At 43.8% G+C, this 24720-nt stretch overlaps 1 protein-coding gene across 1 annotated transcript in view; it reads left to right on the forward strand.

The window, feature by feature from the left end:
- Positions 1-6761: 6761 nt before the first annotated feature.
- The window catches only part of map4k5 (mitogen-activated protein kinase kinase kinase kinase 5), a 285168-nt gene continuing 267209 nt past the window's right edge, over positions 6762-24720 (forward strand). The window contains exon 1 of the mRNA XM_070879237.1: positions 6762-7233. Coding sequence (XP_070735338.1) covers positions 7120-7233 — 114 coding nt within the window. The 5' untranslated portion in view covers positions 6762-7119. The remainder of the gene's footprint in view (positions 7234-24720) is intronic.

The following is a 24720-nucleotide window of genomic DNA, read 5'->3' on the forward strand; positions in this document are numbered from 1 at the left end:
GCTGGGCCGGTGCCGGATGGAGTAGTCATAGGCAGCCAGCGTGAGAGCCCATCGCTGTATGCGAGCTGACGCATTGGCATTGACAGCCTTGCTGTCTGACAACAGGGATGTTAACGGCTTGTGGTCCATTTCTAATTCGAACCTCCTGCCAAAAAGGTACTGGTGCATCTTTTTCACCTCATAGACACATGCGAGTGCTTCCTTCTCAACCATCCCCATATCCACGTTCTGCTTGAGAGAGCGACCTGGAGGCATAAGCCACAGGTTAGAGTTGCCCCTCAGCATTGCACTGCTGCAACACACACCCAACCCCACAGGACGATGCATCACATGTCAGAACCAATTTCTTACAGGGGTCATATAGGGTCAACAACTTATTTGAACAGAGTAGGTTACGCGCCCGATTGAAAGCCCATTCTTGACAGTCCCCCCAAAACCAATCGCAACCCTTGCGCAGGAGCACGTGTAGCGGCTCCAACAATGTGCTTAAGTTCGGCAGAAAGTTCCCAAAATAGTTCAAGAGTCCCAGAAATGAACGCAACTCCGATGTGTTGCCAGGCCTGGGCGCTCATCGAATTGCCTCTGTTTTGGATTCGGTAGGCCGAATCCCGTCTGCAGCAACCCTCCTGCCCAGAAACTTAACTTCGGGAGCCAAAAACACATACTTAGGCTTCTTGAGTCGCAGGCCTACCCGGTCCAGTCGACTTAGCACCTCTTCCAGGTTATGGAAGTATTCCTCGGTGTCTCGACCCGTGATGAGGATGTCATCCTGGAATACAATCCTTCCAGGAATGGATTTGAGCAGGCTTTCCATGTTTCTTTGGCATTCGATCAGCGGCCACGATCTTTCAAACGGGCACCTGTTGAAAACGAACAGCCCCTTGTGCGTGGTGATTGTGGTCAGTAGTTTGGATTCGTCAGCAAGGTCTTGGGTCATGTAGGCTGAAGTGAGGTCCAACTTGGTGAACGGCTTGCCGCCTGCCAGCGTGGCAAAAAGATCCTCCGCTCTCGGGAGCGGGTATTGGTCTTGTAGTGACAGCCGGTTGATCGTGGCCTTGTAGTCGCCACAGATCCTGACCGAGCCATCTGCTTTTAGGACGGGAACAATGGGGCTCGCCCAGTCGCTGAATTCAACGGGTGAGATGATGCCCTCTCTCAGCAACCGGTCCAACTCGCTCTCAATTTTCTCCCGCATCACATACGGCACAGCTCTGGCTTTGTGGTGCACTGGTCTGGCGTCCGGGGTGATGCGAATCACTACTTTGGTACCTTTGAACGTCCCGACGCCAGGTTGGAATAGCGACTCAAATTGCTGTAGGACCTGTGAGCATGAACTTCGCTCCACAGATGACATGGTGTGCACATCCCCTCATTTCCAGTTCATCTCAACTAGCCAGCTCCTCCCCAACAGTGCGGGAGCATTGCCCGGGACAATTCAGAGCGGCAGCCGGTTCACTGATCCATTGTGTGTGACAGCCAACATTGCACTGCCTAGCACTGGAATGATTTCTTTGGTGTACGTCCGTAATTGAGTCTCAATGCGTTCTAGTTTGGGTCTTCTGGCTTTGAGTGGCCATAGCTTTTCGAATTGTTGAACACTCATGAGTGACTGGCTGGCCCCCGTGTCCAGCTCCATGTGTACCGGGATGCCGTTTAATAGGACCTTCATCATCATAGGTGGCATTTTGGTATATGAGCTGTGAATGTTTGCCACATGAACCCGCTGAACTTCAGCGTCCATTGATTTGCCCCACGCGTCATCCTGCTCGCAGATCCCTCTTCTGGTCCATCCGCCTCGTAAATTAGCCTGGTCGCAGGCTTCCTGCACATTCTGGCTAACTGGCCAGTGAGGTTACAATTTCTGCAGACAAACTGTTGAAACCTGCAAGTCCTGGCAGCATGTCTGCCCCCACACCTCCAGCATGAACTGAGATTCCCATTGTTGTGAACAAAAGAGCTGTTACCAGGCATTCCTCGCTGATTGTCCCTTTGACTGCTCTTGAGCACCCTGTTAGTGGGTGTCAATGGCCCCATCCCAGAATGCATTGTCCACTGGGATGGCGTAAATGTCCATTCAGCCTGCCATTGTCTGTGTTGAAAACCTGTTCTGGGGTCTATTGCTGCCTGGGGTGTGTCGAACTGCCTTTGCCTGCCTGCTGGGCTCTGAGTCGCGTTTATGATATTGACCCCCTGGTCCATCGCCACGTTGGAGTCAGAGTTGCGTGCGTATATTATCTTGGTTTCCTCCTCCCCCGCCATAAAAGTCTGAGCCAGCAACACCGCCGCTTCCAAGATCAAGTCCTTGGTCTCGATTAACTTTCTGAAAATCCCGGCATGACCGATGCCCTCAATAAAGAAATCCCTTAGCATCTCCCGCCTGTAGGCATCTGTGAACTTGCAGAGGCTGGCCAAGCGCCGGAGGTCCACAATGAAGTCCGGTATGCTCTGTCCTTCCCGACGTCGATGGGTATAAAATCTGTGTCAGGCCATGTGTATGCTGCTCACCAGTTTGAGATGCTCACTGATTAGCTTGCTGAGCTCTTCAAAGGTTTTGTCTGCCGGTTTCTCGGATGCTAGCAGGTCTTTCATGAGCGCGTAAGTCTTAGATCCACAGCTGGTCAGTAGATGAGCCCTTCACTTGTCGGCGGCTGCATCTCCCAGCCAGTCCTTCGTGACAAAGCTCTGCTGGAGCCTTTCAATGAAATCGGCCCAGTCCTCACCAACACAGTACCGTTCCTCTGTGCTACCAGTGGCCATTCTTGTGGGTCGTTGATTCCCGTTTCTCGTCGCCACTGTAAAGTCCTTACACAATACCACAAATCCACACGAGGCACATTCTATGAACAAGGTGACTTTGTGACCTGCACCTTTATTCCTAGGACCAAGAAGTGATGACCCTGCGTGGGACCTCCCTTTATATACCTGGATGACCAGGTGAGGAGTGTCTCCCACAAGTTCATCCCCTGTGGTCAAGGTGTGCATTTCTCAAGTATATACAGTATTGCAGTGTTGTTACATGAAGGTTACATACATGACAGATGCCATATGACAATGCATCACATGCTAGTACCAAATGCTTACATGGATCATACAACACAAGCAATTTGTTTAAGCATAACAATTTTCTATCTTTTACAAAGGCATTTTCTTGGCTTTTGCCCCAAATCCATTCAACCCCTTTTCATAGTAAGACATGTAGTGGTTCTTGCAGTGTGCTGAGACCCAGTAAGAAGTTACCAAAGTAGTTCAAGAGTCCCAGAAACGACCGCAGCTCCGTCACGTTCTGTGGCCTCGATTGCCTCCGTCTTCGCGTTGGTGGGCCTGAAGTCATCCGCTGCAATCCTCCTTCCCAAGAACTCCACTTCAGGCACCAGGAAAATGTACTTCGAGTGTTTTAACATGAGCCCCACGCGGTTGACTCGACTAAGAACCTCCTCCAGGTTCTGCAGGTGCTCGACTGTGTTCCGACCTGTGACCAAAATGTCGTCCTGGAAGACCACGGTGTGCGGGACCGACTTCAGTAAACTTTCCATGTTTCTCTGGAATATCGCCACCGCCAATTGGATTGTAAACGGGCATCTGTTATAAATAAAAAGACCTTTGTGCATGTTGATGCAGGTAGGTGAGGGCCTTCGATGATTCCTCCAGTTCCTGCGTCATGTAGGAGGAAGTCAGATCCAGCTTCGTGAACGTCTTTCCTCCCGCCAGCGTTGCAAAGAGCTCGTCGGCCTTTGGTAGTGGGTATTGGTCCTGCAGGGAGAAACGATTGATAGTTACTTTGTAATCGCCACAGATTCTGACGGTGCCGTCTCCCTTGAGGACTGGGACAATAGGACTGGCCCACTCGCTGAACTCGATCGGTGAAATGATGCCTTCTCTTTGCAGCCAGTCTAGCTCGATCCCTACCCTTTCTCTCATCATGAACGGTACTGCTCTCGCCTTGTGATGGATGGGTCGCGCCCCCGGAATTAGGTGGATCTGCACTTTTGCTCCTTGGAATTTCCCGATGCCTGTTCGAACAATGAAGGAAATTTGTTTAAGACCTGGGCACACGAAGTGTCGTCAGTGGGTGATAGCGTTCAGACGTCGTCCCAGTTCCAGCGTATCTTTCCCAGCCAGCTCCTGCCGAGCAGCGTGGGACCATCGCCCGGTACCACCCAGAGTGGTAGCTTATGCACCGCTCCATTGTAGGAGACCTTTATGGCAGCACTGCCAGTTACAGGAATCAGTTCTTTAGTGTAAGTTCTTAGTTTCGCGCAAACTGGAGTTAAGACTGGCCTTGAGGCCTTGTTGCACTACAATCTTTTGAAAGTCTTTTTGCCCATGATGGACTGGCTCGCACCCGTGTCCAGCTCCATTGACACCGGGAGTCCAATTAGTTCAACATTCAACATTATCAGGGGACAATTCGTGGTGAATGTGTGCACCCCATGTACCTCTGCCTCCTCTATGTGAGGCTCTGGTTCGTCATGATCCTGACTCTGAGTCATCTGCAGACGTCCAGCTGCAGGTATGTGTGACCTGCCCTGTACATTACGATTCAAAAACAACATCACTTTGTTCATAGTACTTGTAGCAGCACTTGTGTGCTGAGAGATTTGCTTAGTATTGTCACTGGTGGCAATGAACGCCTGGGCAATCGCTATGGCCTTACTCAAGGTTGGGGTCTCTACAGTCAAAAGTTTGCGAAGTATGGTTTTGTGGCCAATGCCAAGTACGAAAAAGTCTCTGAGTAAGTGCTCCAAATGTCCTTCAAATTCGCAATGTACTGCAAGGCGTCTCAGCTCGGTGACATAACGCGTCACTTCCTGGCCTTCAGACCTTTTGTAGGTGTAGAACCGGTACCTCGCCATCAGAACACTTTCCTTCGGGTTCAAATGCTCTCGGACCAATGTGCACAAATCGTCGTATGATTTCTCCGTGGGTTTCGCTGGAGTGAGCAGATTCTTCATGAGGCTGTTCGTTGGTACTCCACAGACGGTGAGGAGGATCGCCCTTCGTTTGGCAGCGCTCTCTTTCCCATCTAGCTCGTTGGCCATGAAGTATTGGTTGAGTTGCTCCACAAAAGTTTCCCAATTATTTCCCTCTGAGAATTTCTCCAGGATGCCCACTGTTCTCTGGATCTTTGGGTTCGCTATCTGTATATCGTCGGCAGTTGTTGAGTATGGAGAAAGAGTCAGATTGAACACTGTGAGCTCAAAGTAAAGTGTGATCTTAGTTTTTTATTGCAGTTCTCCAGAGTGCCTCTCCAACCAGTGAAGCCTCCTTAAATACCTGTGCTCCCAAGGGATTATAGCATCCCTTAGAACTCCAGGGGATGAGCCCTCTGGTGGCTGTACAGAGCAAATACAAGTCCATATATGTAACAATTTCAGATTTCAGCATCCGAAGTATTTTGTTATTGTATTAGTGCGACCTGCGACCTTGGCTGGTATCTGTTTGATAGCCTTCAAACTTTTCTAAAAATTGTGTGGTGGCAAGAACTCTCTCCTAACATTTGCCAGAGGGAACTGACCAAGCAGCAGTAAGAACTGACCCTTTATTGAGCTTGCGCTATCTGAATTGATAGTCCACCTGAAACTCATCTCCTTTTCACTGGTCAGTTTCCCAAGCACTGGGAAACCTGTGTTGGAGGCGTTAAATCTGAAAGAAAGTTAAATTCATGTAAAAGACCCTCATTTGCATGCAATTATCATCTGAAATTAGGTCTTCATTGGCCACCTGCCTGTGCGAATGATCGTGCCAGCTCTGGCGAGCAGGTTACTCGCATGCAGCCAAACCCGCTTGGAGCCGGGGTTATGGTCGGGATTTAAAATTTTTCAACTACGCAGCTGACCCGAGTCCACTCGTTCTTGTCTATTAAAATTCCCCTGATTTTGTCCTTATTTTTATATTTACACTATATTATAATGGGAACTAATCAGCAGATAATTGCCCAAGGTGTGCAGATGTAATTTAATCTCCACCTTCATTCATACATTCATTCCTTATTTTTATATTTCTATTAGAATGGAAAATCCTGATGTAAAGTTATGTAATTGGGAGGGTAGAAAATCTATCAGTTTATTATTGTAAACATAGAACTAGGAAAGTGTCCACCCCTATTTGCAGCTTGTATTATAAATATGGAGATAGGAATTTATAATGGGAAAAGTTGACAGGAGGTGCAAGCAGAAGTTAGCTTTTAAATACATTATTATACAGTTAAGAACAAAGTGAATGACTTTAAAATGGCGACTGAATTACTTCTGCCGGCCCTAGTCCCATTATCACCTGAAAGCTACACCTGGTGTTGACTTGGCACTGTCACGGGAGATCGACTTGGTGCATCATCATTCTTCATACCTTGTTTACAATCGTAAACTGTCAGATTTTGTAATTCCCAGAAAAGTCGTAAGGTGGCAACATTCGGGGATAAAATGTTCTGCTAGATACATTCATAAAGCAACACAATAAATTAGTATTAATATTCATTAAAATATGCAAGAAGTGAAACCGTGCATTGAATCAACACAACTTGACACTATTTCTCGTGGAAAAGCCTAATTTTAAGATCATGGTGTTTTGTAAAAGTAGCAAATATCACCAATTTATGTCGCTGACAATACGCTCGTAAACGAATGGGTGTTGATGCATTTCATTTCAGAAAAAAGAAATGAATAACTTGTTGACGCTGAAGCTACTGGCTGTTGATTTCTGCGGTCAACAGAAGGAAATGACATGCTGGAAACGTAACAATCAAATTAATGCATTGGGAGCCATCAGCTATTGAAAATAATTTATATTTAAAACACACACGCACACACACAAAAGCAACAAAGAAAGATGCAATAAGCACCAGGCTGTGCAGAGTGCAGAGTGCGCGAGAGTCCTCGGGTCGGCTCGCGGCTGCCGCCGTCGCGCGAGGCAGACGCGCAGAAGCTGCGGGGCAGGAAATGGAGCGGGTGCCATATTTGGAGGCAGCGCACTGTTTAACGAGAGGCGGCCGGTGTTAGACGCAGCTGAGTGAGCACGGAGAGAGCGAGAGCTTGGAGGCGGACAGGGAGGAGAAGTTCGGTGCGCCCACCCAGTGCACAGACCGGCGGTGCAGCCGCCAAAGTCACCGACCCAGAGCGAGAGATGAACCTGCCGGGCCGTGCGACCGCCAGCGGGGACATTCTGAGGAAAAACCCACAGCTGGACTTCGAGCTGATCCAGAGAGTCGGCAGCGGCACCTACGGCGATGTGTACAAGGTTTGTGTGTTTGGACGAGCGCTTGGTCGGCGGCTAGCCCGAGGCTGAGGATGGGCGAGCGGCCTTTCCCCGCGGTGTGTTTCCATGAGTGAGCTGGAGGGGAATGGCCGTGAGCAGCCAGGGCTCCCTGAACTTCACCGCCCTGGACTAGAGCGGCTCGCCAAAGGCATCTGTAAATATTGGGAGATGTGCAGCATCAAGTTTATCGGAACAAACATTTGGAGAATGGCAGTTAATTTAAAAAAAAAGTAGCCGTTGGATTGCAGAGTGAGTGAGTTTGGGTTTTGCCCTGATTGAATAAATATTGTTGGCTGAATGTTGGTTGCATGACGCAAAAGCTAAATACATATTGAAGTATAAATGGACGTGTTTTATATAAAAAAATACACACACTCGGGCACCTAGTAGGTCACAGGAAGGAGGATATGAAAATAACTAGGATGATTAAAGTTACTAGGTAGCCTTGGGGTCCATGCTAACTCGTTCTTCTCTCTTTCTTCCCCCCCCCCCCCCCAACATGTTGCCTCTCTGTAATCGCAACAGGTATTTCAGAAGTATCTTTACTTTTTTGTGACGTCGCTCTACTTTTTTATTTCAAGGGGTTCAGAGGAATGTGTTAATTGTGCTTAAACTTCCACATAGACTAGTAGGTTAAGTAACTTGTATACCTTACAAGTTAAATTACTTGGTCATGCTGTTAACAGTTTTTGGATTTTATCTAACTGGAATTGGTGGCAAAGGTTTGGAGTTTGTAATGGGCTGAAGATGATCCTTTTGGTCTTCCCAGTATTTGAAGAGAGACTTTCATTTTATATAGCACCTTTCACCTCTGCTGGACGTCTCAAAGCACTTTACAGCCAATGAAGTACTTTTGAAATGTAGTCACTGTTGTAATGTGGAAAACACGGCAGCCAATTTGTGCACAGCAAGCTCCCACGAACAGCAATGTGATAATGACCAGATAATCTGTTTGTGATGTTGATTTGAGGGCTAAATATTGGCCAGGACACAAGGAAAACTCCTCTGCTCTTCAAAATAGTACCATAGGATTTTTAACGTCCACCTGAGAACAGAAAGTGCCTCGGTTTAACGTCTCATCTGAAAGACGGCACCTCTGACAGTGCAGTAGTCCCTCAGCACTGCACTGGAGTGTCAGCCCAGATTTATGTGCTCAAGTCCCTGGAGTGGGACTTGAACCCCCCACAACCTTCTGACTTGGGGGGTGAATGCTACCCAGTGAGCCACAGCTGACACAAGGAGTATCCGCAATAAAGTGGATGAATTAACTGTGCAAATAGATGTTAACAAATATGATGTGATTGGGATTACGGAGACGTGGCTCCAGGATGATCAGGGCTGGGAACTCAACATCCAGGGGTATTCAACATTCAGGAAAGATAGAATAAAAGGAAAAGGAGGTGGGGTAGCATTGCTGGTTAAGGAGCAAATTAAGGCAATAGTTCGGAAGGACATTAGCTTGGATGATGTGGAATCTATATGGGTAGAGCTGCAGAATACCAAAGGACAAAAAACGTTAGTGGGAGTTGTGTACAGACCTCCAAACAGTAGTAGTGATGTTGGGGAGGGCATCAAACATGAAATTAGGGGTGCGTGCAATAAAGGTTCAGCAGTTATAATGGGTGACTTTAATATGCACATAGATTGGGTTAACCAAACTGGAAGCAATACGGTAGAGGAGGATTTCCTGGAGTGTATAAGGGATGGTTTTTTAGACCAATATGTCGAGGAACCAACTAGGGGGGAGGCCATCTTAGACTGGGTGTTGTGTAATGAGAGAGGATTAATTAGCAATCTCGTTGTGCGAGGCCCCTTGGGGAAGAGTGACCATAATATGGTGGAATTCTGCATTAGGATGGAGAATGAAACAGTTAATTCAGAGACCATGGTCCAGAACTTAAAGAAGGGTAACTTTGAAGGTATGAGGCGTGAATTGGCTAGGATAGATTGGCGAATGATACTGAAGGGGTTGACTGTGGATGGGCAATGGCAGACATTTAGAGACCGCATGGATGAACTACAACAATTGTACATTCCTGTCTGTCGCAAAAATAAAAAAGGGAAGGTGGCTCAACCGTGGCTATCAAGGGAAATCAGGGATAGCATTAAAGCCAAGGAAGTGGCATACAAATTGGCCAGAAATAGCAGAGAACCCGGGGACTGGGAGAAATTTAGAACTCAGCAGAGGAGGACAAAGGGTTTGATTAGGGCAGGGAAAATGGAGTACGAGAAGAAGCTTGCAGGGAACATTAAGACGGATTGCAAAAGTTTCTATAGATATGTAAAGAGAAAAAGGTTAGTAAAGACAAACGTAGGTCCCCTGCAGTCAGAATCAGGGGAAGTCATAACGGGGAACAAAGAAATGGCGGACCAATTGAACAAGTACTTTGGTTCGGTATTCACCTGAGGAGGACACAAACAACCTTCCGGATATAAAAGGGGTCGGAGGGTCTAGTAAGGAGGAGGAACTGAGGGAAATCCTTATTAGTCGGGAAATTGTGTTGGGGAAATTGATGGGATTGAAGGCCGATAAATCCCCAGGGCCTGATGGACTGCATCCCAGAGTACTTAAGGAGGTGGCCTTGGAAATAGTGGATGCATTGACAGTCATTTTCCAACATTCCATTGACTCTGGATCAGTTCCTATGGAGTGGAGGGTAGCCAATGTAACCCCACTTTTTAAAAAAGGAGGGAGAGAGAAAACAGGGAATTACAGACCGGTCAGCCTGACATCGGTAGTGGGTAAAATGATGGAATCAATTATTAAGGATGTCATCGCAGTGCATTTGGAAAGAGGTAAAATGATAGGTCCAAGTCAGCATGGATTTGTGAAAGGGAAATCATGCTTGACAAATCTTCTGGAATTTTTTGAGGATGTTTCCAGTAGAGTGGACAAGGGAGAACCAGTCGATGTGGTATATTTGGACTTTCAGAAGGCTTTCGACAAGGTCCCACACAAGAGATTAATGTGCAAAGTTAAAGCACATGGGATTGGGGGTAGTGTGCTGACATGGATTGAGAACTGGTTGTCAGACAGGAAGCAAAGAGTAGGAGTAAATGGGGACTTTTCAGAATGGCAGGCAGTGACTAGTGGGGTACCGCAAGGTTCTGTGCTGGGGACCCAGCTGTTTACACTGTACATTAATGATTTAGACGAGGGGATTAAATGTAGTATCTCCAAATGACACTAAGTTGGGTGGCAGTGTGAGCTGTAAGGAGGATTCTATGAGGCTGCAGAGCGACTTGGATAGGTTAGGTGAGTGGGCAAATGCATGGCAGATGAAGTATAATGTGGATAAATGTGAGGTTATCCACTTTGGTGGTAAAAACAGAGAGACAGACTATTATCTGAATGGTGACAGATTAGGAAAAGGAGAGGTGCAACGAGACTTGGGTGTCATGGTACATCAGTCATTGAAGGTTGGCATGCAGGTACAGCAGGCGGTTAAGAAAGCAAATGGCATGTTGGCCTTCATAGCGAGGGGATTTGAGTACAAGGGCAGGGAGGTGTTGCTACAATTGTACAGGGCCTTGATGAGGCCACACCTGGAGTATTGTGTACAGTTTTGGTCTCCTAACCTGAGGAAGGACATTCTTGCTATTGAGGGAGTGCAGCGAAGGTTCACCAGACTGATTCCCGGGATGGCGGGACTGACCTATCAAGAAAGACTGGATCAACTGGGCTTGTATTCACTGGAGTTCAGAAGAATGAGAGGGGACCTCATAGAAACGTTTAAAATTCTGACGGGGTTAGACAGGTTAGATGCAGGAAGAATGTTCCCAATGTTGGGGAAGTCCAGAACCAGGGGACACAGTCTAAGGATAAGGGGGAAGCCATTTAGGACTGAGATGAGGAGGAATTTCTTCACCCAGAGAGTGGTGAACCTGTGGAATTCTCTACCACAGAAAGTTGTTGAGGCCAATTCACTAAATATATTCAAAAAGGAGTTAGATGAAGTCCTTACTACTAGGGGAATCAAGGGATATGGTGAGAAAGCAGGAATGGGGTACTGAAGTTGCATGTTCAGCCATGAACTCATTGAATGGCGGTGCAGGCTAGAAGGGCCGAATGGCCTACTCCTGCACCTATTTCCTATGTTTCCTATAAAAGTCAGCAACAGCAAGTTGGAGCTTAACTAGATGAAATTGTTGCTCATTCCAAGACTGGATGTCTGACAAGCAATCTGACAACATATGTAGTGAAGAGATAGTGCTGGGCGTTGTCAGCTTAGATGTAGAAACTGATGTCATGCCTGCTGAAGATGTAACCAAGGGGCATGTAGATCAGGAAAGGGCCAAGGATAGATAGTGTGGCATTGGGAAGAAAAGGCATTGCTGAAGATGCTATGGCTATGATTAGATAATGAGTGATTCCAAGCAAGTGCAGTGCCACCCAAAAGGCAGTGGAGGGCAAGGCATTTGAAGAGTGTTGTCGACCATTTAAAATGCTGCAGAGAGAAGAATCCACTTTGGTCACGTAGGAAGTTTGTGACTTCGATTTAGGGTTGTGTCGGTGCTGTGGTAGTAGTAGAAACCTGATTGGGGAGATTTAAATAGGAAGTGACAACATGTTCAAGGACTTTGGAGAGGAAAGAGAGGTTGGAGATGGGCCTGTAGTTTGTAAGGAGTATTTGAGTTGTGAAAGTGTCATATAATTGACTGTTTTATCTTGTGTACCTACTGTTGGCATAAGTCATTATAAAAGTAAGTTTATTATCTAAATTAATGTATTTTGTTCTACTTACTGACCGTTTTAAGGAATGTTCCAATACATGTTGTACTGAGATGGGTGTCTTGGCAGCATCCTTTAACTGTTTTCCTAGCCTAAAGTGCACAGGAACATTTATTTATGCAGTATGTTAACATAAATAAATAAACCAACCAGTGGCTATAATTTTCAATTTTGTTGTTGGCCTGTGATCATTACATTATTCTCATTTACTGTATACAGAATGAGAGTTTTCAATATTTTTCAAGTTTTAATAACTTCTTTCTTAATCCAAACTCCAGTATAATCAAATTAATTTGTACATAATATCTGAGCGGTTTTTTAATCTATACCACAAATAGTTTCAATTACTACATGCCTGAAGCATGTTGGGTTGGGCAACAGTTCACTCAAATTAATTTATAAAACTTGTTGCCTTAATTCTGATCTTGATATTGTTCTGTAGAGTCCATCAATAATACACAATTCTTTTTTTTTTATAATTGCAACATAAGTTTATAATATTTCAAACACTTTTGAATAAATAACCAGTCTGTTGAAAAGCTATTGCACTAGTGTGTGCCAAATATCCTCCCACCTCAGTTTTCTACCCTTCTTTGCTGAAAATATTGACTCATATTTGGTACAGTTCCCTCTGGCATTGTGTCCATGCTTTTTGGTCATTGGTCCATCACAGCCAGATGAGATCCTACCCTCATCTGACATCCATGTTTTCCAGCTATGCTATAGGTAGCAACCTAGAGCAGCAATGCTGCTTGGCTCTCTCCAATCCAGAGGTGTTGAGGCCAATTATCCTCGCATTACCAAGCCTGGATGGGATTAGATTAATCATCACAGACTAGGGATCAAAGTTGGTTCATTCCTGGTTTTTATGGTTCAGCACCACAGCAAGCACTCCTATTTTGAGCTAGCAGATGTTTAGTCTTAACTCCTTTTGTTATGATATTGAAGGTTAGTGCAATTTTGCATAATGTATCAATAAATACTAGCTGTGATGGGGATCATGGTAATTTTGTCTAATGGCAGGCAGGTGGGCTTTCAAGGTTGTTGTGTGGATGGGGGAATAGTCAAGCATCTTACCCGAGAAAAATAAACTGCATCATTGTGTGTCTAAATTATTATAAGCCATTCAGTATTCAAGAGCAATTTGGAAAATGGTTTCATTTTGATTTGTTTTCTTTTCTTCCTTATGATGTTGTGTTGGTATGCATGAGCTCATCTGCTGCTGAAATCCTCATCCATGTCTTTGTTACCTCTAGACTCAGCTATTCCAATGCTCTCCTGGCTGACCTCCCACCTTGCACCATCTATAAACTTGAGCTCATCCAAAATTCTGCCTGTACCCTAACTTATACCAAGTCCTGTTCACCCATTAGTAGTATTAGGCAGTCCCTCTTATCGAGGATGACCCGCTTCCACGCAAAAATAGATGAGTTTACAGGTGTTTCAATGAGGGACCTGACAACCTAGGTCCCGAACTATATACTAAAGGGTGGAAGATGCCTGTGCATGGATTCTTTTAACGTAGGGTGGCCGTTGCACACCAGCCACTACATGGACTTGACAGAGCTAGGTCTTGATCCAGTGACCAGGGTTAACCAAGACGACTGGAGACCAAGCTCTGCTGCACGGACCTATTGCACACGCATGCTCCTACTATCCATAGATCGCAGTGTGGGCTGGCCCGTGCTGCTCCTCTGCCCCGATCAAAAATGGAGCAGTCATTACCTCTGTTCGCTGACCTACATTTGCTCCTGGTCTGGCAACAATTCCATTTCAAAATTCTCATTATTTCAGATCCCTCCATAGCCTCGCCACTGCTTATCTCTGTAACCTACTCCAACCCGACAACCCTGAGATCAATGCCGTCCTTCAATTCTCGCCTCTTGTGCATCCCCGATTTTCTTTGTTCTACCATTGGCGGCATGCTTTCAGCTGCCTAGCCTGTAAACTCTAGAATTCCCTCCCTGAACACCTCTACCCCACCTCCTTTAAGACGCTCCTTAAAACCTACCTCTTTGACCAAGTTTTTAGTTACCTGTCCTAATATCTCCTTATGTGACTTGGTGTCAAATTTTGTTTGATAATCGCTCCTGCGAAGCACCTTGGGACATTTTGCTACGTTTGTTAGTACTGTAATATAACAAGTTTAACTTCCTCCAGTATTTTTAGTTTCCATTTTTGCTCATTTTGCAAGTAGATTAGTGTGATGCAGAGAGTGGTACGGTGGAATGGTACCAAAAGACTAGACAAAGTGGTTCTATTTGTGCAGTGTTATTCAGAGGACTTGCCGTTGAGATGCATAAGAATGAAACTGCTGTATAAATCATTGATCATGGGGGGGAAAAAAGTGCTTTCCTTTGTAAAATGTAATGCAAGATAATGAATTTGTCGCTTAACCAATGTGATGATGTGCAGTTGCTTATCTCGTGTTTGAACACAGTATATGCAAATGCTGTGCGCTGCCAGCTGTATTTGTTTACGTTAGATTAGAGTAATTAAATTGTATAAACAATCCATAATTTAATTCTAAATGCAAAAACTATTGTAATCAAGATTGTTACTACACACACAAAGTAGTATTAGGCAGTCCCTCGTATCGCGGATGACCCACTTCCACACGAAAAAAGGATGAGTACACAGGTGTTTAATGAGACCTGATATTCCAGGTCCTGAACTACAAATTGAAGGGTGGAAGATGCGTGTGCGTGGATTTTTTTAATGTGGGGTGGCCATCGTGTGCACACACACACATTAGTTGGCTTATTTTGCTTGGTTGAGTGGGGCAGAGTACAATGCTTTTGTCTAAAGTGACAAATTGGGAACCATGCACGTCCTTTTTGTCTCAAGCCGTCAAAAGTAAGAAGGTGGAAGGTTCTTGATATGGAAAGGGGTATGCAGGGAAAATAATGAGGGATATTTAGGTTGCGGGTGGGCCATCTAACTGGATGCAAAGTTTCTCTCTCCATTGTAGAGGATAAAAAACAGTTGCTCTGAGAACCACCCTCCAGAGATAACCACAAAAACATTGAGAGCACTTCAGGATTGGGAGTGATGCGGAGTTTTAGCTGGTTAATGCAGGAGTATATTGTTTGAGATGGCTAACAATTACAATTTGATTCATTTGTAACGAACTCGGATCAGATTTGCCCAAGCTCTCAGGCACAATGTAAAATTTTCATAAAGCTCTTTCAATAAAAAATAATGTATGTAACTTATTTAAGTACCATTGGAGTATTTGACATTCCTGGGTGCTAGTAAATATTGAGGATGGAGATACAATAATGAACTTGTCGTCGATACCACCTAGCCATGATTAAGTATAAGGTATTTGCACCGTAACAAGGTGTGAATTATTCACTGAACACCTGTTTCTGCTTGAAAAAAAATAGTAAGCTTGGTAAATACATCGGCGACTTTGTAATTGGAAAATGGTGTACACTATTTTCCCGATTTTAAATGGTTGCCCGATTTTAAATGTGGGGACTGTATGATCCATTTCCACGCTGCAAGATTCTACATTCAGCTGACCTAGTCTCCATGGGCCCAAGTTTCCGTCCTCTGGAAAAACGGCGCATCTCCATGAGGTACACCAACTTTCTGGAATAAAAAGGGCGGCGAAAACTTACCTTGTGATTCTCTGGTCTCCTCAGGACGTCGTGGCGCTCGGCGTGAAAACAGTGCCGGGACCTCTGCACATGCGCGCTACAGTAGCTCCTCGCCCCCGAGGCTGCATGGGCCGGGCCCAACCCTAGCCCTGGCCGAATGAGCTTCCCGGGCGAAGATCGGGACTTGGGCCTCCCTCCCGTTCAGCGCTCGCTCTCCTTTCTCTCTCTCTCCCCACCCCTCGCTGTCAGCAACACAGACAGACACTGGGGGGCCTCGTCCCAGCACACTGTTGGAGGACTCTCGGTGCTGCAGTAGGTGAGTAGAAACTTAATTTTTTATTGATCTTTCAATTTTTTTTAATTTAAATTTTTTTTTGGATTTATTTATCATATTTATTCGATCATAACATAAGAATTAGGAACAGGAGTAGGCCATCTAGCCCCTCGAGCCTGCTCCGCCATTCAATAAGATCATGGCTGATCTGGCCGTGAACTCGGCTCCACTTACCCGCCCGCTCCCCATATTATTGATGATGGCTCTTTATTTGTAAAAGTGAAGTGTTTAATGTTTGTAAACTTCCCTCCCATGGCCCCCCCCCCCCACCCTCCACGCCTGATTTCTAAGTGTAGGCAAGGTTTTTCTTTTTTCTGAGCGTACAAAAATCTACACACTCCATTCTAAGTTAGTTTGGAGTAAGTTTTCGCTGCCTAAACTTGCAAAACAGATGTAAGTGGCTGGACACGCCCCCTTTTGGAAAAAAAAATCTGTTCTAAAATGAAACTATTCTAACTGACTAGAACTGGAACAAACTAAATGCCGAGAATTGCAATTTCTAAGATGCTCCATTCTAAACTAGTTGCTCCAAAAAAAATAGGAGCAACCCAGGCTGAAACTTGAGCCCCATATGAGCTATCGAACCACACACTTGTTAGTATTTAATATGTCTTTTTCAAGCAACTATTTAATTCCTGTTCAAAGAATTTATGGAATATGTTTCCAAAATAGTTTGTAGCAGAGAAATCCATATTATAACGCCCTCTATGTAGATATGTTTTTCTGATAACCACTTGAATTCCTTTTGCGATTATCTTAAATTTGTGCCGCCTTGTTACTGTCTCACTGACTGTGGAAACAATATCCCTACATATCGTATAATCCTTCATAATTTTGAAGACCTCGATCAGCTCATGCCCTAACCTTCTCGGTTCTAGTGAAATAAGCCCTGTCTTTCCAAGTTTTCCTTCATAATTCTAATCCCTCATCCCAAGTAACATCCTACTGAATCCATGTCACGTCTTTACCGTGTTTTTATATTTCTTCTATAATAGGATGTCCAAAACTGCACGCAATACTTCAGCTGTAGCCCAACTAAGGTCTTGTACAAATTCGACATCCTCGTTGTTTTTGTAGCTAGACATATACATTTTGTGGATTGGAATATTGTGCTAGAAAACTAGGACAACTTTGTCTCCTTTTTTGAAGAAGGGAGTCAGAGATCAATCAGGAAATTATAGGCGAGCTAATCTTTCTTCGGTTGTCATCAAATTACATGGGTTTGAATTGGTGGCCTTTCCACTACACTCCCAGTGCAAGTTTGGCTGGGGAGCAGTGGAAGGGCCCCCAACTTAGACCGGGGCACAAGTAGTGCCTAATTCGGCGATCCAGGTCTCCTTAATAGCCTGCACCCCTGAAGAATTTGAAAGTTCTTGGCAGATTCTTTAGCCTCCTTATAAAGGCATTAACCCAGATAATGCAAATTAAGTGACTTTCCAAAGTCTGTAAACCTTTTGTAGGGTCAGCTCCAGAAGCCACTAATGAGCTGATCTGGACACTAATGCTGGGATTGATGTAGATCTTTGGAGCTGTAGGGTTTATAATCTGGGATGAAAATATTAATCATTTGGAAAGCAAAAGCTAAAAAGGGTTGTCAGTATAAATTGCAGAAAAGTAAGATAGATATTAAAGGAAAAGTAACTGTAGTTTATATGGAATTTGAAAAAAGCATGTACGAAGGTACTATACACAGATGTAAGGCAAAGGTAACAGTAGATAAAATCAAGGAGAACATGGCCTCATGGAGGGTCGATATCAAAGAATAGGGATAAAAGGAAGTTTCTTGGAATGTAAGTGGCATTTCACAGGAGTCCATTTTGAGGCTGCTTTTATTTATTATATACATAAATGATACAGATTTAGGAATGCAGGAAACAATACTAAAATTTGATCATCACACTAAATTGGGAGGTATGGCGAATTTACAGTCTGAACCATCTGTATTTCTTCCCTAGCTTCTCTCTGGATCCTAGGATGTGAAATGTTGAGTCTTGATGATTTTAACTAGGTTTGACCTTGAGGTGCAACCTTGCTTTCTGCTGTCTGTCCCCCTCCCCCCACCCCCCCCACTCTGCCTCTTTCATCTTTTACCTTGATTATCCTCGTACTAATGTACCTATAGAGAACTTTTTAAATTGTCCTTGGTTTTTTGCTAATTTTGTCTCAGTTTTTGTAGCTTTCCTATACTTTGCTTTTTTAGCTACCTGTAAGCACTGAATACTTCAAAAGATTCAAATTTTGTGTCGTCTCCCTATTCTTAACATAAGAATATAAGGAATAGGAGTAAGCCCCTTGAGCTAACAACACCATTCAATAAGATCATGGCTGAACTTTTACATTAACTCCACTTTCCCGTTGAGTCCCCATATCCCTTGACTCCCTCGGTGCCCAAAAATCTATCGATCTCAGTCTTGAACATACTCATCGACTGAGCATCCACAGTCGTCTGGGATAGAGAATTCCAAAGATTCACAACCCTCTTGAGTGAAGAAATTTCTCTTCATCTCAGTCGTAAATGGCCAACCCCGTATCCTGAGACTATGACCCCTAGTTCCAGACTCTCCAGCCACGGGAAACAGCCTCTCGGCATCTATCCTGTCAAGCCCTCAGATCACCCCTCGTTCTTCTAAACACCAATGAGTATAGGCCTATTATACACAATTTTTCATCATAAGACAGCCCTCTCATCCTAGGAATCAATCCAATGAACCTCCATTGCAGTGACTAATACATCCTTCCTTAGATAAGGTGAGCAAAACTGTGCACAGTACTCCAGTGTGGTCTCACCAAGGCCCTATACAATTGTAGCAAGACTTCTTTATTCTTATACTCCAACCCCCTTGCAATAAAGAACAACATGCCATTTGCCATCCTTATTGCTTGCTGCATGCTAGCTTTCTGTGTTTCTTGCACAAGGTCACCCAAATCTCTCTGAACACCAACAGTTAAAAGTTTCTCACCATTTTAAAAAGTATTGATTTTTAAAAATTCTTCCTATCAAAGTGAATAACCTCACATTTCCCTACATTATACTCCATCTGCCACCTTACTGCCCACTCACTATCTATATCCCTTTGCAGACACTGTATTCCTCACAGCTTACTGTCCTACCTGGCTTTGTATTATCAGCAAACTTAGATACATTACACTCGGTCCCTTCATCTAGGTCATTAATAAAGATTGTAAATAGCTGAGGCTCCAGCACTGACCCTTGCGGCACCCCACTAGTTACAGTTTGCAAGCCTGAAAAAGACTCGTTTATCCCTACAATCTGTTTTCTGTCCGTTAACCAATCCTCTCTCCGTGCTAATACATTACCTCCAATCCCATAAGCCCTTATCTTGTGTAATAATCTTTTATATGAGCCTTATTGAATGCCTTTTGGAAATCCAAATATACTACATCCACTGGTTCCCCATTATCTACCCTGCGAGTTACATCCTCAAAAAAAACTCGAATAAATTTGTCAAACACGATTTCCTTTTCATAAAATCATGTTGACTCTGCCTAATCGTTATGATTTTCTAAATGCCCTGATGCCACTTCCTGAACAACAGATTCCAGCATTCTCCTCCCAACTGATGTCAGGCTAACTTGCCTATAGTTCCCTGTTTTCTCTCTCCCTTCCTTCTTTCATGAATAGCAGTGTTGCATTTGCTACCTTCAAATCCGCTGGGACGGTTCTAAAATCTAGGGATTTTTGAAAGATCAAAACCAATGCATCTGCTTTCTCTGCAACCACTTCTTTTAGAACCCTTGGATGTAGGCCATCTGGTCATGGGGATTTGTCAGCATTTAGTCCCATTAGTTTCTCTCGTACTTTTTCTCTACTTATATGAATTACGTTAAGTTCCTCATCCTCATTAGACTCTTGTGTTCCCCATTATTTTCTGTATGCTTTTTGTGTCTTCTACTGTGAAGAAAGATGTTGTTTAAATTCTCTCTCATTTCCTTATTCCCCATTATAATTTCACCTGTCTCAGCCCCTAAGGGACCAATGTTGACTTTTGTTACTCTCTTCCTTTTTACTCACTTGTAGAAGCTCTTACAATCTGTTTTTATATTTCTTGCTTGTTTTCTCTTGTCTATTTTTCCCCTTTTTTATAAATTTTTTTGATCATCCTTTGCTGGTTTCTGAAACTCTCCCAATCCTCAGGCTTACTACTATTCTTTGCAACATGATAAGCTGCTTCTTTCAATCTAATGCAATCTTTAACTTCTTTAGTTAGCCATGGATGGATCACTTTTCCTGTGTCGTTTTTGTTAATGGAATGTATTTTTGTTGAGAATTAGGAATTATTTCTTTAAATGCTAGCCACTGCTTATTTACCGCCATACCTTTTTAATCTATTTTTTCAATCCACCTTGGCCAACTTGCCTTTATACCTACGTAATCATTACATTACTTTTGTTACAAGCTCCTATTATTTCTTGATCAATATTCTGTCCAACAGTATAGCTACTGTTAGGAAGCCTATAATACTACTCCCACCAGTGTTTTCTGCCCCTTGTTATTCCTTAGCTCCACCCATACTAATTATACTTCCTGATCTTCCAAACCAAGATTCTTTCTCTCTCCTGTCCTTATGTCATCCTTTATTATCAGGGCTATCTCCCCCCATTCCCCTCCCCCCCTTACCATTCTGCTTGTCTTTTTGAAACGTTAAGTACCCTGGAACATTTACTTCCCAACTTTGGTCACCTTGCAACCACATCTCTGTAATGGCTATTAGATCAAACCCATGTATCGTTATTTGTGCCACTAGTTCATCTATCTTTGTTACGAATGCTCGTGCATTCAGATAAAGAGCCTTTAATTTAATTTTTTTACCATTATTCCCTGCTTTGACCTTATTCTCTGCTGCACTGCTACCATTAAACTCTCTCTCCCTTCCTGTCACACTCTGCTTATTTTTATTCAAATCGCTACATTGCAGTGACCTTTCTCTTTAAATATCTAAATTTTCCCCCACCTGACCCCTCTTCCTCCCCCTCCCCATTTTTTAGTTTAAAGCCCTTTATACTTGCAGCGTGGAATTTTTTCATGGAACCATGTCCTTTTCTCCTTACTAGAATATACTGTATTTGTAGAAAATGCTGGAAATACTCAGCAGGTCAGGCAGCATCTGTGGAGAGAGAAACAGAATTAACGTTTCAGGTCGATGGCCCTTTGTCTGACCCTTCCCCAGATTCCTGGGATCAGCATCTGCAGTATATTGCTTTTGTAATACTCTATACAGTATTTGTATTTGTTGAAATATTTCTCCTTGCTGATCTACAATTCTTTTTGCCAGATCTCCTTCCATTCAATTTGGGCAAGTTCCATTTTTATCTTTCTATAACTTGCTATTTTCCAGTTAAGTATCCCTGTTCCTAACCTTTATCTTTTACTTTTTCTATTTTTACACTGAATCCAATTATATTGTGGCCACTGCTGCTTCCCAGTTCTACTTTTAAGTCACCTACTTGCTTTCCTTTTATTATCGAAAATAAGGTAAAATAGTACTCCCTTAGCGGAGTATCGACATACTACCTGAGAAAACAGTCCTGAACTTGCATCTTCTATTTTTCATCTCAATACCGAGTGGCTGTGGTACTGGATTAACAATTTAGAGGTTGTGAATTCAAATCCCAACATGGCAAATTGTGAAATTAAATACAATAAATCTGATCATTTACGAGCTGGCACAAAAAGTATAACTAAAGTCTGCCGGATTGCCATTACAAACCCAACTACTTCACTAATGTCCTTCAAAGGTCTGGCCGACATGTGACTCCAGTCCCACACTATATGGTTGACTCTTAAAGACCTTGGTAATGAGGGATGAGAAATACATAGCTACCTTATTAGCGCTGCCTACATGCCAAGAAGAAATAAAAGTATTTTTTTGGATAATTGATGTCTCCTTTATAACTCTATTGGCAATACACATTTCTCTAATTTGTGTACAAATTTCATCCTTTATTTCCTTTTTAATTGTTTTGCAGTCTGTATTATACTCTCACTAGTTTGACTGATCCTTTGCTATTCCTCAGCTCAGATAAACTGATTCTGTTTAGACCACTTCTCTTTTAAAATCTTTACGCTCTGATGCTGTGATATTGTTTATAGTACCGCTTCCTCTATTTTTACTCCCTCTCTGTTTTTCTTCTCTTGTCCTCCTGAAGGTTCTAACCCAGGTATATTTAATTGCCAACTCTCTTCTCTTGTTTTATCCCAGCCCCACAATATTGAGCTGGAATTCGTTGCAACAATATTGACGACCAATACCATAAGTTAAACTGTTGTCTGCTCCGATTCCTCCAGTGACTAATTTATGCCAAAATTTGTTGGAGAACTAATTAGAGTACGCCGCACTGAGCATAGTGGTGAATTAGAAGCGACGTGGCTAAAGTAAAAACCATTTGCGATGTGATGCTATTTAGGCCTGGAGTTATTTAAAATAGATGTTTAAAGGTTGAACTGATGGGCAGAAACAAGCACACATTCAAATTATAGGGAGCTGATTTGCCTTGAGGACTGTTTTTAGATATGTCTGGTTAGTTTATTTGATGGAACAGTGACCCTCCACCCCCATTTCTGTTGAGGCTGTACAAACAATACAGAAACCAAAGGCTTTTGGTTTTCAGTTGCTCAAGCAGTCAAAAATCCTTGTGCTTTTTCTGACTTGTTACTTGGATTGTAATAAAGTGTCAATGGGCACACGACCACATGATCCGAATTACATATTTTAAAAAAAAGTCACATTCAGATGGTAGTTTTAAGCTAAGGACCGGCCATCTGATGTGTATGATTTCTGTCGCCATCATCATCATCATAGGCAGTCCCTCGAAATCGAGGAAGACTTGCTTCCACTCCTGAAGTGAGTTCTTTTGGTGGCTGAACAGTCCAATACGAGAGCCACAGACTCTGTCACAGGTGGGACAGATAGTCATTGAGGGAAGGGGTGGGTGGGACTGGTTTGCCGCACGCTCTTTCCGCTGCCTGCGCTTGATTTCTGCTTGCTCTCAGCGTTGAGACTCGAGGTGCTCAGCGTCCTCTCGGATACACTTCCTCCACTTGGGGCCGTCTTGGGCCAGGGGCTCTCAGGTGTCAATGGGGATGTCGTGCTTTATCAGGGAGGCTTTGAGGGTGTGCTTGTAGAGTTTCTACTGCCCACCTTTGGCTCGTTTGCCGTGAGGGAGCTCTGAGTAGAGTGCTTGGGGAAGAGTGACCATATTATGGCAGAATTCTTTTAAGATGGAGAGTGACACAGTTAAGTTCAGGACCCTAGTCTCTGAATTAAGGAAAGGTAACTTCGATGGTATGACACGTGAATTGGCTAGAATAGACTGGCGAGTGATACTTATAGGGTTGACAGTGGATAGGCAATGACAAACATTTGAAGATCACATGGATGAACTTCAACAATTGTACATTCCTGTCTGGAGTAAAAATGAAACGGGGAAGGTGGCTCAACTGTGGCTAACGAGGGAAATTAAGGATAGTGTTAAATCCAAGGAAGAGGCATATAAATTGGCCAGAAAAAGCAGCAAACCGGAGGACTGGGAGAATTTTATAATACAGCAGAGGAGGACAAAAGATTTAATTAGGAGGGGGAAAATAGAGTAGGAGAGGAAGCTTGCTGGGAACATAAAAATTGACTGCAAAAGCTTCGATAGATATGTGAAGAGAAAAAGATTAGTGAAGACAAATGTAGGTCCCTTGCAGTCAGTTTCAGGTGAATTTATAATGGGGAACAAAGAAATGGCAGACCAGTTAAACAAATACTTTGGTTCTGTCTTCACGAAGGAAGACACAGATAACCTTCTGGAAATACTAAGGGGCCGAGGGTCTAGTGAGAAGGAGGAACTGAAGGAAATCCTTAATAGGCGGGAAATTGTGTAAGGGAAATTGATAGGATTGAAGGCCGATAAATCCCTGGGGCCTGTTAGTCTGCATCCCAGAGTACTTAAGGAAGTGGACTGAGAAATAGTGGATGCATTGGTGATCATTTTACAACAGTCTATCGACTCTGGATCGGTTCCTATGGACTGGAGGGTAGCTAATGTAACACCACTTTTTAAGAAAGGAGGGAGAAAGAAGGCGGGTAATTATCGACCGGTTAGCCTGACATCAGCAGTGGGGAAAATGTTGGAATCAATTATTAAAGATGAAATAGCAGCACATTTGGAAAGTAGTGGCGGGATTGGTCCAAGTCAGCATGGATTTATGAAGGGGAAATCATACTTGACAGATCTTCTGGAATTTTTTGAGGATTTAACTGGTAGAGTGGACAAGGAAGAACCAGTGGATGTGGTGTATTTGGTCTTTCAAAAGGCTTTTGACAAGGTCCCACACGAGATTGGTGTGCAAAATTAAAGCACATGGTATTGGGGGTAATGTACTGATGTGGATAGAGAACTGGTTGGCAGACAGGAAGCAGATAAACGGGTCCCTTTCAGAATGGCAGGCAGTGACTAGTTGGGTGCTGCAGGGCTCAGTGCTGGGACTGCAGCTATTTACAATATACATTAATAATTTGGATGAGGGAATTGAGTGTTAATATCTCCAAGTTTGCAGATGACACTAAGCTGGGTGGCGGTGTGAGCTGTGAGGAGGACGCTGAAGGGCTGCAGGGTGACTTGGACAGGTTAGGTGAGTGGGCAAGTGAGTGGCAGATGCAGTATAATGTGGATAAATATGAGGTTATCCACTTTGGTGGCAAAAACACGAAGGCAGAATATTATCTGAATGGCGGCAGATTAGGAAAAGGGGAGGTGCAATGAGACCTGGGTGTCATGGTATATCAGTCATT

The sequence above is a fragment of the Pristiophorus japonicus genome, chromosome 4 (assembly GCF_044704955.1).
Source record: "Pristiophorus japonicus isolate sPriJap1 chromosome 4, sPriJap1.hap1, whole genome shotgun sequence".
In the NCBI taxonomy this organism is placed as follows: domain Eukaryota; kingdom Metazoa; phylum Chordata; class Chondrichthyes; family Pristiophoridae; genus Pristiophorus; species Pristiophorus japonicus.